Below are 26,390 nucleotides of genomic sequence, written 5' to 3' on the forward strand. Positions count from 1 at the left end.
CATCCCTGTTTTACAGCTTCACTGCCCTCTGGTGGCGAGAAGGAGCATTTGGTTTTTATTCATCAAAATGATCATTAGTTTTGATAGCAATAAGCTAAAGACCTGCTCCATATTTTTGACCTACTCAGAAATGTACAGCCAACCGGATTACATTCTGCTGCGGACACGCATGTGTTAAAACACAGGTGTCAAACAGGCGGCCCGCGGGCCAGATCAGGCCCGGATCAGGCGAGACAACGCTGAGGGAAGTGCAAGAGAAAAACGAGCTGCAGTTTGAAATATGTCCACTTGATTTTGCCAAGGCCAGGCGCCTCTCACAAACGCTGTACTTGTATTTCTTTCTTTCTCTCTCTCTCTCTCTCTCTCTCTCTCTCTCACTCTCTCTCACTCTTTTCTTCCCCTTTTCTCTCACTATCTATCTCTCTCTCTTTCACTTGCTCTGTCTCTTTCTTTGTTCCTCTTTGTCTCTATCTGTGTATTTTTACCTTTTGCTCTCTCTTCCTTTTCTCATTTTCTGTCTTTTCTCTCTCTCTCTCTTGCATCCCCTCCTCTTTCTCCCCTTCTCTCTTTCTCTCTCTCTCTATTTCTGTTTGGATTTATTTTTCTCTCATTCTTTCCCCTCTCTCACTATTTCTCTTTTTATCTTTTATCTTTTATTTCTCACATGCTAACTCTCTTGCTCTTTTTTATCTCTTTCTTTCTCCCTTTCTCTCTTTCTTTGTCCCACCCTCTCTCTTTTTCTCTTACTCTCTTTCTCTTATTTCTCTCTTTCTCCTAAATCTACTAGTCTTTCTCCCCATCTTTCCTTTTCATTCTTTCTTTCTTTCTTTTTTTGCTTTCTCTTTCTTTCCCCCTCTCACTATTCTCTTTTTATCTCTTTTATTTCTCACATTTTAACTCTCGCTCTTTTATCTCCCTTTCTCTCTTTCTTTGTCACACCCTTTCTTTTTCTCTCCCTCTCTTTCTCTTATTTCTCTCTCTCTCTTTCTCCTAAATCTACTAGTCTTTCTCCCCATTTTCCCTTTTCATTCTTCCTTTATTCTTTCTTTCTTTCCCCCCTCCTTTCTTTCTTTTTTCTCCCCATCTTTCCCTTACTTTCTTTCTTTCTTTCCTTTTTTCTCCCCATCTTCCCCTTTCTTTCTTTATTTCTTTCTTTTTCTCCCCATCTTTCCTTTTCTTTCTTCCTTCATTCTTTCTTTCTTTCTCCCCATCTTTCCCTTTCTTTCTTTCTCCCCATCTTTCCCTTTCTTTGTTTGTTTCTTTCTTTCTGTCTTTCTTTTTCTTTTATTCTGTCCATCTCTCCTTTTCATTCTTCCTTCCTTATTAGTCCGGCCCCTGAGGGAACGTTCGTTTTATCGCACGGCCCCCGAGTTAAAATGAATTTGACGCCCCTGCGTTAAAGGATCCAATTGGTCACGTGTGTCGAACAGACGTCGGCAGGTAGATCGCAGCTATTAAACGGACAAACCGGCCATGGCTCTCGGCTCTCGGGGCTGTTATGGCTACTCCGACATATACTCGGGTCAGACACCCAGACAAGGCGCGGGCACCGGTCGGTGACAGCTCGCTACGGGACGGGCCCTGGGTGGCATTGCCAGTGATCAGCCCTGGCACGTTATGCACATTCGGACAAATGCAGACATGCTGACACGCTGCTTCAAACAGCAGGGCGAAGCAGCGCGCTTGTTATTGTCCTATGCCTGCTGCGGGCACGTTGGATGTCGGAAGATAACGTGTTTCAGGGTTCGTACGGGTGCTTGAAATCCTTGAAATGGCTTGAATTTGAATGTTGTGTTTTCAAGGTCAGGATAGGCTTGAAATGGTTGTCATTGCTATGTTGTTTGGCAGTCTGACTCGATAGACCATGAGAATAAATAAAGATATATTTTTATTAGTGTGTGAAAATGACGCTGACACGCGTTGCCATGTACAGCGTCACCTCCCGCTACTGGTCACACCCAAGAGGACAGCTCTATTTAGAAACCTGGCTATTTTGGTTCGGCTGCCAAACACCTCCTCGGATTTTTTTTTTCTTTAGTGCATAAATAACATTAATAATAATAAATCATCTATTCGTGTCGCGGAGGCAGCCGCCTCCGTAGGGAAGCCCAGACCTCCCTATCCCCAGCCACTTCATCCAACGTGATCCTGAGGCATTCCCAGGCAGGCGTAGGGAAGTAGTCTTTCCAGCGTGCCCCGGGTCCTTCCCGGGGCCTCCTGCCGGTGCAGTAAAAATATGCAAATAATAAAGCATTATGCACCAAATTATGTAGTAATTGCATATGTTTTGCAATGAAATGAAATGAAATAATCTGCATTTCTATAGCGCTTTTCAAGTCGATACTTCCCAAAGCGCTTTACATTGTGCTTCACATTTCCCAATAGCGGCCATGCAGCCATTTAAGGTGCTAACCTGCTTATTGGGGGTACTCCGCTACAAGAACCCTAGGGCATCGTGTTAATCTGTTAATAAACAACCCGGTAGACTGCTGGAAGTGTGAATTTCCCTACGGGGATGAATAAAGTATCTATCTATCTATTAGGGATTCAGTGTCATACCCAAGGACACTTGGACATGTAACACGGAGGAGCTGGGATTTGAACTGCGACCTCTTGATCCCAAGACGAGCGCTCTACCTCCTGAGCCACTGCCGCCCCAACCTCCAGGGGAACAATCCATCAAATATTGATTAAAATATTCATGGATCTCCAAAAAAATAGTAAAATACAGAACAATTTTAGCTTTTTTACGCACTGAACAGATTTAAGTCAAACTACAACACAACACAAAATCCCCGAAAATGTGAAACAATACAATATAAATAAAAATATGAACTCTTCAGTGCAATGCAAAACAATCAACCATTTACATTTCTATTTTCCCATTTAAGACACAAATCCTCTGAAAAACACGCACGAAAATAAGTCAAACAAAAAGTAAAAGTTTGGCATTGACGGATTTTTAAGCATACATTCTTTTTCGTCTTCCGTATTCAACTCAAGTATTAGCCAACACCTAAAGAGTCCTTTCTGCGTTTGTAATCATGTGATGAATTCAAGTTGTGTTTGCATTGTTGGAGCAGAATGGCAGAATTCATGTCAGTTTATATCACCCCAGATCATAGATCGGACCATCTTAAAATACCATATTTTCCGCACTATAAGGCGCACCGGGTTGTAGGGCGCACCCCGAAAAAATAGTTTTTGGTCCTATATTTGACATACATAAGACGCACCGGATTATAAGGCGCTACAATGGGAACGTGGACAAAACAGTCAGATAGTTCAGTCCAACTTATTACCCCCTTAACATTCCCAAAGCTTGCATAGTTTCTATTTTCTTTTTCGCTCGCAACTTTACTGTGCATATGACAATAAACACTTGGAATTGAGTTGAATTTAAAAATAGACACTCCATTCCATCCATTATCTGCACCGCTTATCACAGAAACATCGAGTTCAGTCTGAAACAAGATACAGGGAAAATATATAGGCAGAGTAGCTCACTGAAGTCGTTGTGTTCAATAATAATGTGCAGCCAATGTCCTCTTATATCCGTGAGTTTAGTAAATCCAGGAGAATAAAATATTTACAAATACAGAATAGTAAAAAAATGCTTTCTGTATGCCGTCAACCACCAGCTATACGCATGCATCTTTTTCGGCCAATTGCAGGCTTTGTTTTGACGTTCAAGCCAATGCCAGCCTGTAAATGATAAAAAGGATCCGCCCCTTGACCTCCGAAAAACTTTAGCCAATAGTGATCGATTCAAATGATGATTGACACATTGGTTAGCCAATGAAACGCCGGTAAATAAATCCTAGCATACACCGCGGACTACTTGGCGTTCGGGGGAAAATCGAGTCGGCGGCTGCAAGTTAGTTGGAAGACTTTGCGATTTAATACTGATCCATAAATAAGGTGCACTGTATTATAAGGCGCATGGTCAGCTTTTAAAAAAAAAATTAAGACTTTTAGGTGCGCCTTATAGTGCGGAAAATACGGTACTACAAAGTATGTGATGGCAGCAAAATAGTGACATCATTTGACTAATCAAAGTCAACAACTACAAAAAAAATGTGTTGGATTTATTCCTATGTGAAGGTACTGGCAAAATTAAAAAGATTGGACAGCCGAAGTGCATGCGGACCTGTTCTAAAAAATAGCTCTCCAGTCATTTGGGTTTTGTAGTTAAAGCAATTTTTTTAGCGGTTGACTGAGTTTATATGACATCAGAAGATATTATTTTAGAAATGCAAATCAAACCGGGCGGCCTTTTCACTCATGAGTCATGAAAAGTAGCTCTCAGCTTCAAAAAGGTCAGAGACCCCTGCTCCAAATGCATGCGTTTGTGAAAATGATATGTTAGAATATATAACAATAAAGAATGGAAATTTAGCAGCTATCAAAAAATCATACACGTAACTGACATACAAATGTCTTGTACTTGTAAAAATATTTTAAAATGTGCCAAAATGTTTAAATGGTGAATAACCTGCATTAAATCACGTTTTTAAAGTCAATGAAGACCTCCCGTAGTGCTTTCAATGTGCTTCACACTTACCCATTCACACTCACACTAACAGAACACACACCAGCCGGGAATCAAACCTGCAACCTCTTGATCCCAAGACGAGCGCTCTACCTCCTGAGCTAATGCTGTCCTTTAACATGATCATGACAAAATTAACCAAGTCATCGGAATGAAATGAAACACAACTAAAACGATACATAATTATGTATGTATTTTACATTTTTCATTAGTTTTTCCCAAAAATTGTAAAAGTGAATGGAAAAAAAATCGTGCTTGGTTGGATTTTGTATATTTATCAAAGTACTTGCTACAAAATTTTAAAAGTAAAGTCAAATCCTGCTGTATTTTCACATAAACTACAAAAATCATATTAAAAGGATAGTATATTGACTTTAGGGCAGCGCAGTGGTTGGCGCGTGTGCAGCACAGTTCTGAGGTCATGAGATCGAACCGCCTGTGTGGAGTTTGCATGTTCTCCCTGACCCTGCGTGTGTTTTCTCCGGGCTCTCCGGTTTCCTCCCACATTCCAAAGACATGCATGTTAGGTGAATTGGCCGGTCCAAATTGTCCCTAGGTGTGACTGAGCAAGCAAGTGAGTTGTCCGTCTCTGTGTGCCTTGCGATTGGCTGGAAACCAGTTGAGGTTGTCCCCTGCCCACTGCCCGAAGATAGCTGGGATGGGCTCCAGCACCCCCGCGACCCTACTGAGGATAAGCGCTGCAGATAATGAATGGATGGATTAAAATTTAAAAGTAATGTAAAATTCTACTCTATTTTCACATAAATTACAAAAATCACATTTAAAGGATAGCATATTGACGTTAGGAACTTGCATCAGGCTTTTAAAACTGAAGTCCATCAATAAATAAATTCAAAAAAATGCAAAGCAACGTTCTCCGTCACATTTTTTTGCTAATGCGATTGCCTCGCGAGCTTCTCGAGCGAGTCACCAGTGTTGACATCCGGCACAGAAGCTCGCAAAACCTGCCCCGTGTTGACATTCCTTACCTCGAGGAACGCAGTGTTTGGACCGGCGCCGCGTTTGACTCGTCGGCACGGACGTCAAAGCGATGCGGGAGAGCAGAGGCTCATTGAATTGCCGCGGCATGCATCAGCACCGGCCCGTGTGTTTGTTGCTCCCGTCTGACTGACGTTCTTCATTTTTCTTCTTGTGTCCATGTGCAGGTGGAGCGTTGGAAAACGGAGAACAGCAAGCTCAGGGCGCGCAAAAGCCAGGTGAGCGCCTTCACAGCGTTCGCGCCCGCCTGCCAACATTTCAAACTTCCTCATTCGCTCATCCATCCATCCAATATCTGCACCGCTTATCCTCAATAGGGTCGCGGGGGTGCCGGAGCCCATCCCAGCTATCTTCAGGCAGTGGGCAGGGGACACCCTCAACTGCTTGCCAGCCAGTTGCAGGGCACACAGAGACACAAACCTTCACACCATTCACAACTAGGACCAGCCAATTAACCTGACATGCATGTTTTTGGGACATGGGAGGGAACCGGAGTGCCTGGAGGAAACCCACGCCAGCACAGAGGGAACATGCAAACTCCACACAGGAGGTTCAATCTCATGACCTCACAACTGTGCTGTACACGTGCTAGCCGCTGTGCTGCCTCATTCGCTCATTCATCTGCAAATGCCAATGATGGCCATTGCTCTTTTTTGTTTTCTCTGACATTCAGAAAAGCTTTTCACAAAGTGTTATCGTGTGTGAACAGAGGCAAGGTCGACAAAATGTGAGGGAAAAAAATCACAATAACTCCCCTCAATTCAATGATCGATTCCGCATAAAGTATAGTTGATGGAACTCGAAGTACGTTCCCCATTTTCTATACATGTTTTATTGAGAGTGCACAATCGAACCCCTGAAAAGTGGATGATTTTCTGATCATACGAGCGAAAAGTTGCAAATTTATGTAATAGGTACCTCCTTGTTGCCTTCACATTCTGTGTTCAAGTGCACGGGTCTTCTGGGTGCCTCAGTAGGGATAAATGTCGGTGGAAGCGTCGTCCCTCGCCGCCTCGCATGGCATGATGGTAAATGGCAGCTTGTGTCGCCATGGTTACCAAGCTGTACCGTATATGTGCATGTGCCATCCTCGCTGGGGAAAATCGCTTAGCAGATTTCAGCCGGCCGACGCTCGAGCGACGTTCAAAGTAGCAGATGAGATGCTTGTTGCTGAATGCCGATGCTGAAATCAAACCCTTAGTTATATTTTTATATGTGTTGGTTTGTTTTTTCTTTACATGAGTCGATTGTTGACTTTGTGAAACCTGACTAATTGCTTTCTTTCCTTTCCCCCTTTATTCCCTCTGTATCCTCCTCCCGCATATTTCTTTGACTTTTTTTCTAATCATCCCGCTCATTTCAATCATTCTTTCAACCGCTACCATCACAAATGATTTCCTTTGCTTCTGAAATCCTCCTTCTCCCCTTCCTCTCTCTGCAATCCCTAACGCTTCAGAGGACTAGATCCCGCCTTCATCGCCACACTGACTGCCCATCAGCTGTTGTTTCTGCTTCGACGCGCCTATTTCCCTCTCCGGCATTTACACAAACGCTGCTATTCTCTCCTGTCAATGTCTTCCTTGAGTCTGCAATGAGGGTCACATGAGTATATGCAGGGCAAACTTACAGTGGGGTGTCGGTTCACCCGCTGTGCCGTTATGTATTTGTTTTCTTCTCGTGAGAGTTTATGCAAATGAATTACGCTTATGCACTTGTTATTATTTCACGTGTTTAACAAGAAGTTACACGTTAAACTTTTCATACTGAAACGATCGTGTCGTTGACATATCGGTTAAGCAATATCATTTTGAGCGGGCAATCACCAGAAAGCGTCACGCGGTGTTGTTGTTCTTCCCCACTAAATCTTCTAAAACTACAAATTTGAAAAACATTATTGCAACAGGTCAGGGGCAACAAGTCAATTGGGTGGGGGGATTTTAAAAAAAATGTCCTACAAGCCGAAGGCCGGACTTATCAAATCTTGAAAATGGTCAAAAAGACTCCTATAGTCTAGTGATGCTAAGTGAACCTACTGAAAACTTACACAATACAATTATATATAATAACAATGTGATCAGATAAATGCAACAGTATTTTCTTATATCTCTGTCAGTGATTTGTTGAGTAAACTTTTAAAATAAGGAGGGAATACATCCAATAATAAACTTTGAAGTGGCAGGGAGAACAGTGGAGCAAGACCAAACCTTGAATATTTCGACCTGTTCTAAAGTAAAAATCTATGAACAGGAACATAATTTACCAATAATTAAAATGATGAAAACAGTTCGTAATGGTCATAAAAACAAACAACAGTGATCAAAAATAGTAAAACTAACTATAAGATCTCCTTAGCATGTAGCCATTATTCCAAAAAACTGTTATGAGTCAGTAATTTGAAGTATCCAGCAGGCACCACATTCAAATGTCCTTCATATAAAAATCCCCATTAAATGAAAATAAAAACATTATTCAGGCACCATGAGTAGCAGTTTATACAGTTTATAATTTTGCAAAAGTGAACTACCTTTAATTCACAGAAACCAAAATATCGCAAATTCCTATGTTTCACTCAATTGAAATGTTTTTTTTTAATATGTATTGGGAAAAAAATAGTTCAAATACATTTTTAAACATAGATAACACTCTCTTTAAGGAGAAGTAATACACAGTGAAAAAAATACACAAATACAATACTGAATAAGTCAAGTCATGTTTATTTGTGACGCCCTTAATCACAAGGAGTCTCAAAGGGCTGCACAGACCACAGATTATTGCGGACCACAGACTATTATGACACCTTCCCCTGATCTAAAACCTACATGAGGCCAAGGAAAAACTCAAAATCAGTTAAGTCATGTTTATTTGTGACACCCTTAATCACAAAGAGTCTCAAAGGGCTGCACAGACCACGGATTATTGCAAACCACAGACTATTATGACACCATTCCCTGATCTAAAACCTACATGAGGGCAAATAATACACATATTATCAACATAAAATATAGATTATTCATATGCTATGGAGGTAGAAGTGTGTTTTAAGCTTAGATTTTAAAAATTCCACTGAGATTGCAGATCGAATTCCACAGCACCGGGGCCCGAATGAAAAATCATCACAGGCAACCTTCCTGCGGGCCTCAACTTTGAAATATGTACAACCGGTTGTTGATTGAAAACATTATTCTTGTTCCCTTTCTTCATATTTGGTAAAACATATGCAATTTTTTATATTAAGGAAGTTTTTTTCTTAAAAGTCTTGCATTGTATCATTTCCGCAATCGCTATTTACTCCGTCTCTTCAAGTTGACAAAGAAATTGAGCAAAACAACTCTCAAAATCACAAAGAGGACAAATGTCATGCAAACTGTCACTCATTTTGATACTCCCCAAAAATTAAATGAGAACTAGAAACTAGAACCAATAATCCTCTGGAGTCCACTAAAAGAAATCTTTTGGGGAGTTGCCATAACTTGAACAAATTGCGCTTCTCATGACGTTTTTCACTCCCGCTCAGTCTGAGTTTTTTCCCGCTCACTTCATTTGGTCGCTCTCCAGTGAAATGTTCTCCCGTCGGCTCCAATCCCGTCTCCTTAGAGGAGGGCTAGCTGCAAATCATCTTAATTCCGACACTTTGGCCACATTCTTACCTAAGACGATGACCTATCCAGCCACATTCGAACAAGTCGACCTCATCGAGTCCTGAATCGCGCGAAAAAAGTTTCGACACGCACACGACCGCCAGGATGACGCTTCAAGGCTCAACTCCGACCTTTCAAAGTCATTCCCGGATGCTGTTGGAGTTATCTGTCAACACCCCGTTGTGAGCTTCTGTCACACGTACACGCCAAGAGTCGGTGTCTGGAAATATCCCCACTGACTCGTTATTAATACGTCCGTCAACATGTTTCTTTGACGAAAGTGTTACTCTTGCCGCTCGGGTCCATGACATTTCTCTAAACCGTTAGCTGCCTCAACTGAGCTGTGGACTTTCTTCCTTCCTTTGCACTCCTGTGATTTCTAAACCAAATAAATGCAGGTTCAATACGCTGTCATTTGACAATCAGTCAAGAAGTATCAGGGTTTCTCTAGCCCGGGGGTCTCCAACCTGGTGCTTGTTATTCAAGCCTACTTCCAATATTTAACCTAACAACATACTAATGACATAAGATGCTAATTTGGGAATGCGTATCAAACTGGGTACTGTTGTGCTAATTAGTAACAAAAAGTAGCTCTCTGATTGGAAAAGGTTGGAGACCCCTGATCTAGCATTTCTTTGCAGTCGATTTTTCAATGGGTTCCTTTGATATTTTGTTTCTTAGACTCTACATTATTTCAGTAAAATGTCATCTAATTTTCTGATACTGGAAAAAAAAATAATTACTTTATAATTTTCTAATATTAAAATCAATCAGCACTTTTTGTGAACTTTCAATTATTTTCTTCAAATCTGCTTAAAATGTTCATTTTAGTACCATTTAATGATTCCATCTATTACTGTATTAATTAAATGACAAATCTCAGAGACTAATTATTTTCCCATTTTAGAATGTGATTGTATTCTTAGAGTATTTTATATTGTTACTCATTTGGCCCATCACATGTCAGTACATATGATTTTTTTTCCTAAGTAAAACAATATCACCTTAAAACAATCTACCCGAACCTTGAATTTGTTCAACAATTTTCACATTTTAGTCTGTTTCACTAAAAATATTAAACAAAAATTCCCGCCTTGCAGCCTGTGTACCAGATGCACGATCACAGAGCGTTTTTTTTTTTTTTCCTCGGTTCGGGCTGCTGTAACGCGCTTAAAAAGAACTGCATTCGTTGGCTGCAATGCACTATCCTTGGTCAAATATTGCTGGGATTCTGGGGCAAGAGAGCAGATTTTTAAAGTGCGTGACGGCTTTTTTTTCCCTGTTCCTTTCACCTAAAATGAACTGCAACAGTGCAGCCGCTATTCGTCATCCCTGGTTGCCTATTGCTGTCAGCAGGGGCCGATAGAGCGCATTTTTGTCCGGCCTGGCGACTCTTTTTCTCCGTTCTGTCCACCTGAAAATAAACTGCAGTCCTACAACCGAACTCCATTATCCCTAAATCCCGTATTGCTGCGATTGGTGACCGGCAGAAGGTACTTTTGTCGGTAGACGTGCCAATTCTGGCCTTCCTAATATTAAATTCACGGTTGTAGCTGTAATCCATTTTCACCAGTTGACTCATGCACAGAAGAGTGCATGGTAAATATAGAGGTGGGGCAATTTTGTGGAATTTCTGCGTATTGTAGGAGGCTCTAGTCCCCATCAATGAGGGATTACAGTATATAAAATGCATCAATAATATGATTTACCATTAAATATTTTTTGTTGCAATGTCAGTGAAAATATTTTAATTTAAATCGGCGCAACCTTTGACCTTTTATTGGCAGAATAATTCTATTTATTTTCCCTACAACGGTGAAATTTGTTATATTTTTCAGCGCATGAACTGAGTGATATGTGAATCTAGATTGAAAGGGGATTTTGTTTTCCTGTCTACTGTTGCCACACTACATTTTTGTGACACCCAAACAAAATGTGAACCCGACTTGATGTAGCACTTTTCCTTTTGCTATATTGCCACAAATGAGATATAATCCTAAAACATATGAAAGCTTTAAACTGTCCAGCTTTGAAAAATGTGATTTGCTCTGCGGAGAAGCACATTCTGTGTCTGTTAATCTATGCACTGTAGTCATGATACCTGTCCCTCTTGGTTCTGTCCACTATTCTTCCTTTCATACACTTAACCTTTCTCTGCCTACGTGTTGTGCTAATAAACTAAAACCCAACAATCTTACCTTGTCTTGGCATCATTCTTCCAACCATGCTGCCGTTTTACTGTTCATCTCATGCACAGGTGTCAAACTCAGGGCCCGCGGGCCACATCCGGCCCGGCGTACAATTATATCCGGCCCGTGAAATCCTTTTGTATACATCTACTATAATGGCCTGGGTCTATGAAACCCTGATAACTTTCAAATTATACTCGGATACTAAAAACCACAATGGCCAAGAAAATGATGTTAACTGACATTGCCGGCGAACCCGCGTGTCTTATTTGTGGAGATTTTGTGGCCGTCATTAAGGAATTTCATGTAAAACGGCGCCACAAGACAAAACTTCAGAGTAAGCTGAAAAACTTTTGAATCCAGAGAAAAGATATAGAAAGTTGAAGAGTTAAAGAAGAACATGAAGATGTTTTTCACTAAAGCAACATCCCAAAGTGAAAAGCACAAATTTTGTTTATATTTTCCGTTTTTTCATATTTTCGGCACTATGGTAAAATACTATACGTAGCCAAAATACAATACAACATTATTTATATCTGTACATTCAAGGAAACTGTGGGGGTCAGATGCATCGACATTTCGTTCTGTATACACGTGTACTAGAATGACAATAAAGTAGATCTGAATCTGAATCTGAATTATAGTTTTGATAGGAGATATTTTTATGGAGAGCAACGATTTTTAAGTCATTTAATGTTTAAGTTTGTTTATTCTGGAATAATATACCTGACTGTTTTAAATTCTTATTTATTTATTTTTAAAAAGGAAAGTGTATTCAATAAATATTTATCCTGTTCGGCCCGTGACCAAAGGTAAGGTTTGAGTTTTGGCCTTCTGTATAATTGAGTTTGACACCCTGATCTAATGTCCGAAACGCTGTTGCCAATTCTATCGAATGGACTGATATGATTGACGGATCGCTACAGCACAATCATCTGAATGACTATGTAACTCGAAGTGATTCGGTACAAATGACGGATGAGTCTGCCTTTTTAATCCCATAGCCGATGCGGAAAACCGAAAGCCGCCTTTTATTAAGTCGTCTCCCTTGACAGACATTCCAGGGCAAGTGTGTGATTTGTGTTGCTAAATGCATACAGAATTCAAAACCAGAGACGATTGCTTCATACAAAGACTGCTTTCTAAGGATAACGGCAAAATGAAGCACCTCACATCACCGCTGGGAAAAAATTTCACATGGAGATCTCGGTCGTCTCTCATTTTATGAACTCTCAAGGCCACGGGCAAACACGCGCTTTTGTTTTTCTTTTTAGGAAACACATTGAGTATGACAAGATCGTATCCCTGCACGCACGGTGTTCTCAGCATGTTGCACGCCGGTTGCCCGGTTTTCTTAGCGCTCGTATCGGAGTCTAAGCTAAGGTGACAGCACACAAGGCTTGGCACGGTCACCCATTACTTGCACATGACAGTGTTTTCTTTTAAAACTGTTTTAATCGTGTCTAAAATTGACTCCACTGCTTTGCTGGCTTCATTAGCTCACAATCTAACACTTTGCCAAGTCAAGTCTATTTGACACTGCTAGCAGCTTGAAGCGGTCTTTCTCCTTCATGTCAAATGAGGAAGAGACCACTAGCGTTTTACAGCAATTCCAGATCAAATGATTTAAATTATTGATCCTCAGAGTATTCGCTCTAGTAATCAAATCCGATGTTCCTCCGCGGGAGCGGTTCCAAAAAGGTTGGGCTAAATTGGGCCACGATTATGACATCCAGGTCAAGCTGTGAGTTTTGAAAAAATAAAAAAATACATCCATTTCTGGATCGTTTTGATGGCAGGCGAATGGATTATTATAATGCATTCAGTGCCTTTGACAACAAAGTAGATAGATAGATACTTTATTCATCCCTGTAGGGAAATTCACACTTCCAGCAGTATCCTTTGTTGTTTTTTAACAGATTAACAGGATGGCCTCGGGGTGCTATGTTTTAGTTTAGCAACAGCGGAGTGGATGACGTTACACGCTAGACCAAAAGTTGGACTTCCCTGCAGCAGATGGAAATCTTTGTGCCCGGGGTTACACCACCTCGTGTTCATGTAGATAGCGAGTCCACATCCTCTCCGCTTCCCGCAGGCTTTTGTGTCTCTGTCTAACGGCGTAGAAGCCGGGTAGCATGTTAGCGTCCGGAATGCTAGACGGGAGCCAGGTTTCTGTAAAACACAGCAAACTGCACTCCCTGTACGCTTTGAGGTTTTTCACCAGCACAGCCAGTTTGTCGGTCTTATTTGGTAGGGAGTTCACATTTACCATGATTACGGACGGTACAGAAGACTTATAACGCCGCTAGCCGCTTAGCCTTAGCTCCGGCTCTGCAGCCACGATAGGGCCCCCTCATCACGCCGGCGCGAGAATTCCTCAGGGCAAGGAGTTGATTCCTGGAATAAACACACTTTTGTGCGTTAAAACCCATAACCATAGGATAGAAGATAGAAGAAGACTAAAAAAACAATAAATCTCAAAAAGTACGAAATAACACGGAGCTGCTGGAAAGGCTGCCGCTTTGATTTCACATTTCCATCATCTCTTCCGGGCCATTAACGGAAAAAGACGTCAAATATCCATTTAAAAGTCTGGTGGCGATTAAGGTAAAAGTAGTGCGATGTCTCCCTTTGATAAAGTGACGAGAATAGACCTAAAGAGCTGCACGCACGGTGAGACTGAGGTCAGCTGGAGGACGTTCAACTGTCCTTGGGCTTATCCCCGATTATATCATTCTGGTCAATTAAGCGATGGGCACCGTCCCGGATTCGTTCAAGCTGTATAAAGTCTGTTTGAAATTTCAGCCAACGGGAACTAAATTTCCAATAAGTTGCGTTTTATTTTCAATCCCTTCTCATAAGAAGATTTTTGTCTTTGTCCTGTTGTTTGCCAGTCTTCTATTCGTTTTTGATGAGTTGATAGTTTAGTAGACACTCAAAATGAGGAGAGAAGACGTCCAAGGAGAACTGGAGAAGACCAACACCTCAGATAAGAATGTCCAACCCATTCTTCCCCGGCACTCTTTTTTGTGTTAGATCTCTTAAGAAGATCCACCTGAAAAGGTGTGGCGGTCAAAGAACAGTAACATGATTGGCCAATAGTGAGAATTACGTAAAAAGTACATCATAATCAAAACAACAATAGTGAGGTGTAAAAGTCTAAATAACTGACTTACATCCTATGCAATCTCCTTTGCAGGTGTCCAATATTAAAAACTGGATAAACTTAATATTTTTCCTATGACCTGTTAATGTTACGGTGACTTGATAAAAACAATAGTAACAACCCAATGCACTTTTACCAGTATCGCACACAAATTGAAAATTAGGTTTGGGATATTAAATACTAAGGGATTTAATATGTTTAGAGTTGATTTGTTTTTTTCATTAATAAGTAAATTCATTTATTTAATTTTTATTTTAATATTTGAGAGACAAATGTACCCAATATTTGTTTATGAATTCATATGTAATGGTTATCAGTCTGATTTCCTAAATTAATTAAAATTGACTTCAATTTAATCTGATATTGATGCATGAAGTAAAGAAAAAAAAGGTCCGATCATTTGTCAGTACTAGATTGGCAATCACTATGTAACTCTAAGGTAGTCGACATGATCCAACAAGACATGAACGTAAATAACTCGTAGTAGCAAACAACTTTTGACCATCAATAATGATACCGGCGTTGTAACAGCAGAAAAATAAGTTAGATGACTCCGTTACTGCAAAAATAACGCCGTTATTTCTAATGACATTATTCCCAACACTGATAGTGACCAATTCAAATGTTGATTGATCCTTTGATAAGCCAATACAATTCCCAACATAAATGCATGTACATTTACAGGGTGTATTTAAATCAGAGCTGAAAATGAATGTGCGTAAATGCAACCCAGGATCAGTTTTTACACGCAAGTGTGCACAATCAGTGATTGACTTCTGGAAAGAGAAGTCAACATCTACAACTCTTTCACAATGTCTTAAAATTTGCCAAAGTCAAATACACGGTATCTCTGTATCTTTGTGGATGATCTTAGCCTGGTTGGTAACCTGGCCAGGAGCAGGCTAGCTGTAAGCAGGGGTTGAGAACCGTTTCGACCCAAAGAGTCATAATAGCAAAATATTTTTGAGAGAGTCATTTCAAGACAAAATGAAACATTGACTGTAATCCAGGGGTCAGGAAGCTTTTTGACCCAAAGAGCCATGAAAGCAAAAAATGTTTTCAAAAGGAATTGAAAGCCACATCATAGATTTTCAGACAAAATTGAAAAACTGCCGAACACGCTCTCTAGACAAAAGCTCATTCTTCAGCACATTTGATTTCACTGTGTGTCATTTGACGATTTCATCAAATGTATGAAATGATAATAATGCCAAATCCTGTGTCCCAAATCAATGTCAATATTCAATTTACAACTTGTCTTCCACCTTCAGTTATGAGTGTTGAGGCCATTTTTTCCATGAAATGTGTCCTTAATAACGCTTTCAAAACAATGTGCATGCAAAGTTATTTTGTAAAAATGTCACAAATGACTGCAAACGATAAGCACATGGTCATATTCACTTTGGGTGTAGACTGCACTGAGCGAGCCAGAGGGAGAGAAGGAAGTGCCTTGCGCTGCGTGCAGGGATCCGCCCACCTGTACTGCTCGACCAATCAAAGTCCTTTGCTGGTGTTTTTATCCATCAGTTTAAATGGTTTCTTATCCAACTTCTGCATGAAGTTGCTTCGGCTTTATATGGCCCAAAATCGGGATGAAATCACTTGACTTAGAACGCCACAGAGAGATGGGCAATAGCCATATGTACTACTGTGGAAAAAAAAGCCATATATGGCTCCCGAGCCATAAGTTCCCTACCCCTTCTGTAAACTGTCGTTAAGACTGTGCCCTTTACATACAAGACCCAGAAGCTTGCATCATCAGTATTGCTTCATCTATGCACGTATCAAACTCGCCTTTAAGCTCATCAGCATCGAAACGCTACAGAGGAAATTTACCACGAGTAGCATCGTATCTCTGCATCATATGTACTCATGAAAAGAGTCATATCTGGCTCATGAGCCGAAGGTCCCCGACCTCTGCTGTAGGGAATAAACTGCTGTTGCCCAGCTAAACATAACCTGCTTTCATGCAACCAACTTGAGGATAAATTCAGCCAAGTGATGAACCTTAAATTGTACCGGGACATAACTCCTCCACACCCTTCTCCCCTTTTTAATGCCTGTGTACAAAACACACTCGGGAGCCCCTGGGCCTTCGCCAATCACTCGTCGACCGCGTCCTATAAGCTTTTGTTTTTCTCGAGTCAGACAATAAGCGTCATCCGGCGCCGGCTTCGCATGTCTGCACGTGGAAGTGTTTGTGACTTTGCTCGGCGTCCTGTCCGTTCACTTCAACGTCATCTTTCCGATGCTGCCGGGAGAGGAGCGCCGGTGGCACCTCCTTCCTTCTCTCTTTTGCCCTCCTCCCTTCGTGTGCGCCCTTCCTACCGAGATCTAAACCCATTCACGGTTCAAATGACGTGTATAGCCGTCAACGGCACGGACCGGGCTACGATCCGGCGCTCTGGTCCGGACCTAGGGATGGAGATTAGCGTGGTTTGAAGGCGAAGGGGAGGTAGGGCTGCAGAGAAGACCCGGGGCGTCACACCCGACCCAGACGCCCGGACTGCTTACTTGCGGGTGGGTGTTTCTGCGTGCGACCGGGGTTTCAAAATGTTACCGGCTCAGTCAGTTAAAGCGGCAGCGGAGACTAAGCCGAGGTCGTTGACGCGGGCATAAAACCTCAATCAGTTAAATGGAAGGCATGCATCATTTGGGAGAACGTTCACCAGGTGAGCATCTGGATGCACCCGCGACGGTTCTCACTCCGTGAATGCCGTACGGTCCAGTTGTCACGTTTCGGATCCAACTTTCAGCAAAACTGATCACAATCTTTTTGTTTCTGATATTCCTGCAGGTTGTAAAGTGACCACAGGGGGGCAGACGTCGATGTTGGCATCGGAGCATCGGGGAGACGGGCTTAAAGCTGATCCGCATCAGTTATTGGCGATGGACTTCTACTCTGGTATGAATAACTTTGTATGGTTACAACCTCGTAATAACATGGTAACCCCATAGTAGTAACGTGATAAGTTATTTTAGAAATGAATTTCAAACTAGTAGCTCGTCGTGCCATTCAGGAACAAAAAGTATAGAATAGAATAGAAAAGAATATACCTTTATTGTCATTGTTACAACATGGAATATATTGTGACAACAAAATTGGACGTGGCACTCCAGCTCCACATTTTACAGTGAGGATATAAGGATAACAAAGAGATAAAAGTACAAAGAAGATGTTTGTACTGTCCTTGTTGTAGCTCTTAACTTCAAAAGCGTTAGTGACACCTGTTTTGAAGAGACATTGTATATTATTTAGCGCCTCCCAGAGGTTAAAACAGAAAAACAAAAAAACAAAGAATACTCGTAGGTGAAGATTATTTGTATTTATTCTACATACCATGAGGCTTACCTTGAGGGCACCTTCGTCTGCCATCGAGCCGCTACGCATAGCAATAGCAAAAATAAAACTGGGCAAAGAAACAAAGACAATGCTTTCTGTCCAATCACTTTGAGTCTCCCTAGTTTTTTTTTCTTCCTTGTGCTTTTTGGCACTCGTTTTCAGTCACCACACACTGAAGCTACATCTAGTGGTTTAGGCAATGTTCCATTTTTAGAATGATTCAAATGGAAAACTACAAGTTTTGATTTATCTGATTGACAAATGTATTTATCTTAATCAATTAGCAAAATATTTGCTAGCTGTAGTTTGCAATAGTCTTTGATCTGTGCAGCCCTTTGAGACTCTTTGTGATTAAGGGCGTCGCAAATAAACAGGACTTGACTTGACTGTAGCTTGATCCGCTTCTCTATTGCAAAGTATTTCAGTTTTTAGGGGGGAAAAAATGCGACATTGTTGTTTGACTGCCGGTCAATTGGCAAGCCCTTCCTAGCCAGAAATTCTGAACAATGTGTAAATAACTGTGTATGGCCAACTGTTTATTGAAATGAAATCAGATAATGTGAACAAGATTTTTCAACTCTATATAGAAAACGACACCGTATATAAGTTAGATTGAAGAATGCTAATGCATTCTATCATGAAGAAAATGATGTACACTTTTTCAGAATGTCTACTACAGTATATTTGTATGCCTAGGTCCAAATATGTCACACAAGCCCTCAGGATTATCTTTACTGAAGTATTGCCAGCTTTTTTGTTTACTTCTCCTAATGATATACCTTTCCCTTCCTTTTTGGTTGTCTTGTTCTTCTCTGTGATGGTTCCCCTTTCCTGCCAGCCTCTGTGGGAGGTTTCTCAGACCCTCTAAGTTCCCCTTGCAACCCAGTCCAAATGAAACACTCAAGCCCGCCTGGATTATTTGCAGGTATACACCGAGCATGTTGCCGCTACTGGCACTATATATATTGTTTGACTTCACCGACAGTAAATCATTCTAATACCGCACCAAAACGATGCTACGCTTCGGGAGATAATTGGCTTGTGGCGATCCATGCATTTGCACACGTTCGGATGAGCTGCGCCTCTCACCGTGCCAACTTCTACATACTCGGATGTCAACGTTGCTTTGATGAAACTTGGCGTCGCCGTGTTTCCGCTCCCGGCTTCAACACACACAGATAAAAGTACATTGTATTCGTTTCAAATGGAAGATATTTCAGTTGAATTTGCATATATCGCGCTAAAAGTTGACTTGTCAAACATTCTGATTTGTGGTATTCTTTGGTGATAGACTTGGGTCGGGGGAAAAAACCCAAATGAGATCCAAAATTCACTACGACAGGTTTTAGGGGATTCTTTTTAAATAAAGCAACCCAGGAGGCTTGGTAGCATGAACTCAATGAATGGATCTGTCCATTTACCTAAAATAGATAACTGTTTTTAGGGTAAGCCGGTGGTGTCAAGCTCATTTTAACTCATGGGCCACTAAAATCCTGCCAGTATTACAACCCAAACCAGCCCGAAGCTCACTTGAATTTCCATATTTTATTTGGGAGGACCCAGGAGAAGGAGGGCTGTATTTGGAGATGTTCCTCTAGGCCTTATGGTAGAAAAACACTCTCACAAGGGCTGGACGAGTAAATTAATTGCTTAAAAGCGTGCATTTGCTGTAGAGCTGGGGATTTTTCGGTATGTGACGAGTTGATCATCAATCAGGGGTGTATCTATCTATCTATCTGCCTTGGTCATATCCCTCAAGAGGGGTGACCGACAGCAAGACACATATGATAACAAAGAAAGTAAAAAAGGGAGAAAAAATAGCAAAAAAATACTCACAAACATTTTTGGACCATGACCAAGCCAAATCCCCTAACACCCAAACAAGTCGGGAACCTCGGCGCCTAAATCGGTCATGCTTTGGTCCCTCCAGATGGAACGGGACACAAGAAACCGGCCATGTGACACAAGACACTCCTCTGTTCAACAGCAGGGCCCGACAGCTTTCGCTGGTTTACCCTTGCCGCATCATACGGGTGCCCTTCCCATCCCTTAGAACGCGTCCAAACATCCCACTATCCTTTTACAACAAAGAATCAGGGGTGTAAGATTTGATAATAAAACGTTTCCTGGTGCCTTTTCTCAATATTTTTTTCTTCCCTAAGATTTTATCTCTTGAAGTGTTTATCAAAGGCGCATTTGTCAAAATAATTCAAATGAAATGAAATGAAATGATCTGCATTTATGTAGCGCTTTTCAAGTCAATGACTTCCCAAAGCGCTTTACAATGTGCTCCACATTTCCCAATAGCGGCCTTGCAGCCATGTAAGGCGCTAACCCAAATGACCGTCTGATCCATTTCCAATGCCGTTCATTTAACTCAAAGAAACTCATGCAAACTGCAAAGTCACGGCTTATTTTTTCCTTGTACTGCTCCTTGTATTGTCTCGCGGGCTGGATTATATCCATTGGCGGGCTGCATGTATTTGTAATGTAAAACCGTTTTATGCTATTATATTCACATTTTCTTTGTATTTGTCCCTAAGGTTTGGAGGGGGGTAACGCAGCCATGACAGCAGAGAAGCCCGCAAGTATCGCCGACCCGCTGCAGCCCGCACCCTCGGCAGGCTCAGAGGCCCCCAAATTGCCGCACAGCCCCATGCTGCCTGAACCCCAAACTCCTCGCAACCCCCAGGATCTATCAGCAGGTAACTCAGGCTAATGCACTCGCTCTGCGTGTACTGTTTTGAATTTGCTTAGTTAGTAAGACGAAAATGTCATTCCAAATTGAAAAAAGAATGCTAGATCGGTAATCGATTGCAGCATATCTGAGTAAGATGTGGATAGAGATGCAGTTAGTTTGAAAGCAAGGTCAATAAACGCTGACTAGCTATATCTGGTCGTCCAGAAAACAATAAACGGGGTGTACTGCCATTCATCCAGCTTGCTTTGAAACAGGGGTCCCCAAACCTTTTCCTTTAAGGGCCACATATATTTTCCCTCCTCTGATTATAGACCAGGGTCAGTTTATAACCGAAAAAGTGTGATTATTGCAGGATTGTCTAAATGTCTAGTCAAGTCCTGTTTATTTGTGACGCCCTTAATCACAAGGAGTCTCAAACGGCTGCACAGATTATTGCAAACTACTATTATGACACCATCCCCTGATCTAAAACCTACATGAGGGCAAATAATACACAGATATTGTCAACATGACATATAGGTTATTCATATGCTGTAGAATAGAAGTGTGTTTTAAGCTTAGATTTATAAATGTATTGTTTTCCAGAAAGCCACAATCAAATAGCCCTTCTGGATTCCACACAGAACTAAACTCGGAAAATAAATGATAACACTCTTCATGATCATGATATTAAAAAATAACAATGTAACAATATATGTGTTCTTCACAGAAGAAAAAAGGCCACGGAACATAAACTTTCTCTCGTGCACAGTCTTAACGGGATTAGCTTGGTTGTCTGACCACTGGACCACCAGTGGTATAAATGACTTGCGAAAAGGCAATACATTTTATCTCATGTTCACACTATTTTAGTCACAATGTTAATTTCATTGTATGTTTCAAATATTAAAATAACAAAATATTCTAATGACACATCCATTGTCATTGTTTACATGTGAAATGCACAACTAAATTGTAATTTGTCTCTGGTACTGTGACTAAGAATGGTGTGATAATGAGACAAAACCCAATGCCTTTTTAGGTGTAGTCTACATCACTGGTAGTCCAGTGGTGAGATTTTGGTGTTCTTACTGCCATGACCCTGGTTCGAATCCTCTTACAATCTCAAACCCGTACTCATGGTTTGAGTTCCTTTTTTTGAGTAAAACAAGAAAAATAAAGTTTGTAAATGCTCTTGGGAAATGTTTAGTGGTCTGGGCCAAATGTGGTTTGGGGACCGCAGTTTTTTACTGTATAGCTCAATTATTTGAATTATTTGAAAATGTCCTACTCGGGTTCATTTAACTCGATGTAACTTCATCCAGGACTCTCAGCGCATTTCATTCCATTCAGTGTATCACAACAAATATGGCCGCTGTTATTTTTCTCCTCTGGAGGCGTGACACGGATCAGTCGTCCGTCTTCTTTCCGAGAGCGTCTTCCTCTCGCACGCACACCAGCTCAGATCGGATTTATTCATGGGGTTGAGGTCGATCTCTATCCCATGCTGTCATGTATACGGGGTCCAACTCCGCACTGGCCTCAAGGACTGCCTCCGTCTGTTGCGTGCTTGGTTATGGACTTTTGTCTTTATCTGAACCGGATAGTTTACAGCCTTGGTTGCTGTTCTGCTTAACATACTGCCACTTTTTTTCCAAGGTCACCTTCAGGAGATAATGGCAAATTATTGAAGCTATTGACTTTGCTGTTTTCACAGAGGTTATGGGTTTTTGGATGGGCGGGCTCTTTTGGACCGTTCTGTTGGCAAGTTTGCCTTTTTATCGTTTTCCGTTTTTAAATAATGATTGTGTCCCATCTAGTGACGATCGATAGCAATATAATAAATATTTACTTCTATGTAAGCGGTTTTTCAGCCTAATGAGCTCACTCTGAGGACTTTTCAACTCCAGTTTAAGTGCGCAGGCAGCATCTTATTCGCAAACTTCAAGTTCCCCAGAGGGTCTTCAAAAAGCATGGGGCCGGACAGTTGCCCCATTTATCCATATAAATGGATGTCTTTTTGTGTCTCGAATGACTAAAACAAGGTCAACATCAGATGGTTTTTAACTTACTGTAGTATTTTGTAGGGTTTGTGTGGTATACCCAATTATAAGGTACACCTCCAACATATGGTCTTTTGACATGTATTTGTGTATACATGAGGCACACTGGACTATGAAAAGCATGAAATTCAGACTACAGTAAAAGCTTGTTGTGTATAAACGTGTTCCTCTTTATCCAATTTCAGCATATAATTGTGCAATGATCAATACGTTGATACGTATCACTGATTCAAATCGTAAAACATTGTTTGCAACAGGATTCAAACTCAAATCGCGGCAACGCTTTACCACGAGACCACCAGTAGTATGGATGACATATAAAAAGGCCTAAGAGCTTCTCATGATCACACTATTTTTACTCAACATGCCAGAAACAATGATTTGCATAGTGTATTCTGATCGGTTGAGCAGTCTCTCCACTTCTTCACCTGTGTGTCAATTACCTCTCTGTTTAATGTGTATATGTTTGGGAATGATTTTGTGTAGTATTTTGTTGAGTTTCTGTTTCTGTCTTTTGCAACGTTATTGACATACAGGTGAAGAAGTGGATAGATTGTTTAACGACTAGAATGCACTATTCAAAACAGTGTGTTTCTGGCAACGTGAGTAATAATAGTGTGATAATCAGATAGGATCGAATGCCTGTTCCTATGTTTTCTGAACCACTGGTAAAGGGAAGGCACCATCACCGCCTCAATCCGTGTTCAAATCCTGTACTGTAAATTGGACATGCGATGATTTTTAATTGATCAATCATTGCTCAAATTGTTACTTACAGTGTTATTACTACAGTGTTATTGTTTACAATATAATGGTACTGTGTACCTGACTTGTTAACCTGACTGCCCATCTTGCACATCTGGTTAGCGTCTCTTCTTGCACTATCGGCACTATGGTAAATAACACAATACAGCTTTATTATATCTGTACACTGAAGGACACTGAGGGAAACTGTGGGAGTCAGATCCATCGACATTTCGTTCTGTATACACGTGTACTAGAATGACAATAAAGTAGATCTGAATCTGAATCTGAATCTGAATCTGAATATAGTATACCGTATAACCTCCTGTAGTAATGCACACTTATAAATACTGTAAGCATTTCCAATCTTATCCACTGTGATCTGTGGCGTATCGAGTTATTCGGCATACGCCCAAATTCCTGGCCAATTTTGGGTTCTCAGGTGCGCCCTATAGTCCGTAAAATATGCTAATTAAGTTTCATCGCAAGCCCTGTTATAAACACTTTACCTATTCCCTCTTTACCCGTGACAAGGGGCCTTAGGTGACTGCTGGACCGACCCACTGTCCTGTCTCACCCCAGAACTCACTTTCAGCCCCAGCGTTGCCTCCGTCATCAGTCGCCACGCCAACAATCTGGCCATGATGCGCGAGAACCCGCCCAGCCAAGAGAGCCCCGCCTACGCCGGGGGCGACGAAAGGGACGCCGAGGAGTCGGACCGGAAACAGAAGAAAAAGAAGAAAAGGCGACAGAAAGAAGAAGACGCGGACAGCAAGGGTCACGCCGAGGCGCAGCCGCCGGGAGACGGCGACGCCGCCGCGGAGTTTGGATGGGAAGAGCAAATTTGGAAAAGCGGAGGGCGGGGCAAGAAAGGCAAAAGCAGGAAAAAGATTCCAGAGGAGTGGGAATCCACTCCGGAGCCGTTTGGTATAATCAGCAAGGAAGCTGTGAAGGATCTCGGAAGTTCACCTCTAGTAGCCATGGATGATGTAGATATGAGCCGGACATCGTGGAGAGAGGAGAAGTTCCCCGAAGAAGGCCTGGTGCCTCCCCCGCTCTCCCACGATGTGTTCGCGCCAACGGCTGTTCCCATCAGCCCACTGGTCTTAAACAGCGATCTTAAAGCGACAGCAGCCCCTTTCACAATGCCCACAGTCAGCTCCTTCCCAACGGCCGCCAGTCCCGGGGAAACGTTCCAAGCGCCGGTCGACCTCGAGGCCGCCGATAGCGGGATGTTCGACAATACCGACTCCTTCACTGAACCGCGAATCTCCGATACCCCCTTCTCCCCGGGTTCTGCCCTTTCCACCAACGGCGAGGTGCTAGCCTCAGCCCCGACGCTTTCCCCGTCAGACGCTTCCTGGCTGGCGGGCGACTCCCGCGCCAGCAGCAGCAACTTGGATCCCTTCGACTTCGGCGAGGCGAGCACGCCCGATCGTCCGGTCCCCGTTCTCCTGGATTTCGACGCACCCTCGCCGGCCCCGCTCCGCTCCCCGAAAACATCCGCGCCGTCGGACAAGAAGCAATCCAAGAAGTCCCGCTCTTCTTCGTCGTCTTCCTCCTTGAAGAGCCCCGCTACCCCGGAGGCAAAGCAAGAACCCGCAAGCCCGTTTGGAATTCCGGCATGGGGCCTCAACCCTGCGGCCAAGCCCTTCTTTCCCAGTTTCGCCGACACCCCGGAACCACCGAGCGCGGTTCCCCCAGTCGTCGAAGGTTGGTTGCGGATGATGCCTGGTATTGCCGTGTGTTACACGTTTGCACCGTTTCTTGCATGGAAATAACTACGGTTTATGTTTGTGGACTTCTCCAGATCAATGTTTCTATGTGACTAATGACCTTAAACACGTTGACTTTAATTAAGGACACAGTATTAATCATGTTTCGTGACAGGTGTGATACTACTAACCACTCGAGCAGATTTTTCCTCAGTGGATCTCTTCTGTCTCTTCCAAAACCAAACCTTTCCTGTGGATTGATGTTTCATTGATACAGTCATTTGTGTGTTTTCATTGCATCAAGGGCTTGGATGCAACTTTTTCTAACTTTCTTGTCTTTTCTAACAACTTGTTTTTCTGCACCTCTTTTAGGATTGAATCAAGATTGGGGTGATGAACCTTTTTGAAATGTTCACGGCCTTGTTTGTTTTATGACAAGATCATGTTTCTTTTGTTTTGCATGTGCTGTGACCGTTGGATCGAAAACTTTGTCGCTATAGGTGAGTCATCGGCCATTTTCTACTTTTATTAAAACTCTTTTGCACGTTATGCTCAAAATAAATGTCAGAATGTTGACTTTGCTACAAAGGGAGGATATGTTTTGGGCAAAAGAATGATTTCATGTACAGTGAGTCCTCGCAGTAATGCAGTTTAGTTTTCACGGTTTTCTCAACTTCATTCTGATTGGCTAAACAGTCCCAAAGATAGAAGTGATTGGTCATAAAAAAATAAATGTTTACTTGTACTTTCGTTTGTTAAATTAATGCTAGGGCCTGTCAAGTGGTTTTGTTTCATTTTTGATGCATTTTAGAGTATTTCATTTTATAAATGTTTAAAATTTTTTATAGTTTTACTTCGCCCATCAGAATTTCATTTTGAAACCTAACTCCCGCTATAAATGAGGCATCACTGTGTCACCATTACACAGTGGGCTTTGCACAGAAGCCATAATAACAAAATGTTCAAAATGAAGAAACAGAGATGATCCACTTCAGTCCGATTGGGACAAACCAGAGAGAGCATCACATCAGACTCTCTGAAGCAGCAAATGTGCCAGTTGACATAGCGGAAGATGAAGAGATTAATGGAAGCCCTACGATGAAGTCTGAAGATGTGTGAACTTACTCTCAAAGTCAAAAAAGAGTCAAAATATGCCGGTCATTCGATTGGTTTGTCAGAAGATTCACTTTTCGCGCCTCAGCTGCTAAAATTGCGCCCCACCGACACGGCTGTTGTTTCAAAGTTGCGTCTCTTGAACAGGATTTCGTGACTGACTGAAAAAAATGAACTCCACTCCTTAT

At 41.9% G+C, this 26,390-nt stretch overlaps 1 protein-coding gene across 10 annotated transcripts in view; it reads left to right on the forward strand.

The window, feature by feature from the left end:
- Positions 1 to 26,390, forward strand: part of LOC148348706 (uncharacterized) — a 92,639-nt gene that overhangs the window by 35,624 nt on the left and 30,625 nt on the right. For 7 of the 10 annotated variants that reach the window (XM_088322146.1, XM_088322148.1, XM_088322141.1 and 4 more), the window contains exons 3-7: positions 5,719 to 5,769; positions 17,342 to 17,449; positions 18,726 to 18,812; positions 20,431 to 20,592; positions 23,909 to 25,087. In XM_088322146.1, the coding sequence (XP_088178272.1) occupies positions 5,719 to 5,769; positions 17,342 to 17,449; positions 18,726 to 18,812; positions 20,431 to 20,592; positions 23,909 to 25,087 (1,587 nt within the window). Of the gene's footprint in view, positions 1 to 5,718; positions 5,770 to 16,920; positions 17,217 to 17,341; positions 17,450 to 18,725; positions 18,813 to 20,430; positions 20,593 to 23,908; positions 25,088 to 26,390 lie in introns of those variants that run through there. The other 3 variants (XM_088322149.1, XM_088322144.1, XM_088322150.1) reach the window with 3 other exon arrangements.

The sequence above is a fragment of the Urocampus carinirostris genome, chromosome 18 (assembly GCF_059441175.1).
Source record: "Urocampus carinirostris isolate Australia breed hairy pipefish chromosome 18, RoL_Ucar_1.0, whole genome shotgun sequence".
Lineage (NCBI taxonomy): Eukaryota > Metazoa > Chordata > Actinopteri > Syngnathiformes > Syngnathidae > Urocampus > Urocampus carinirostris.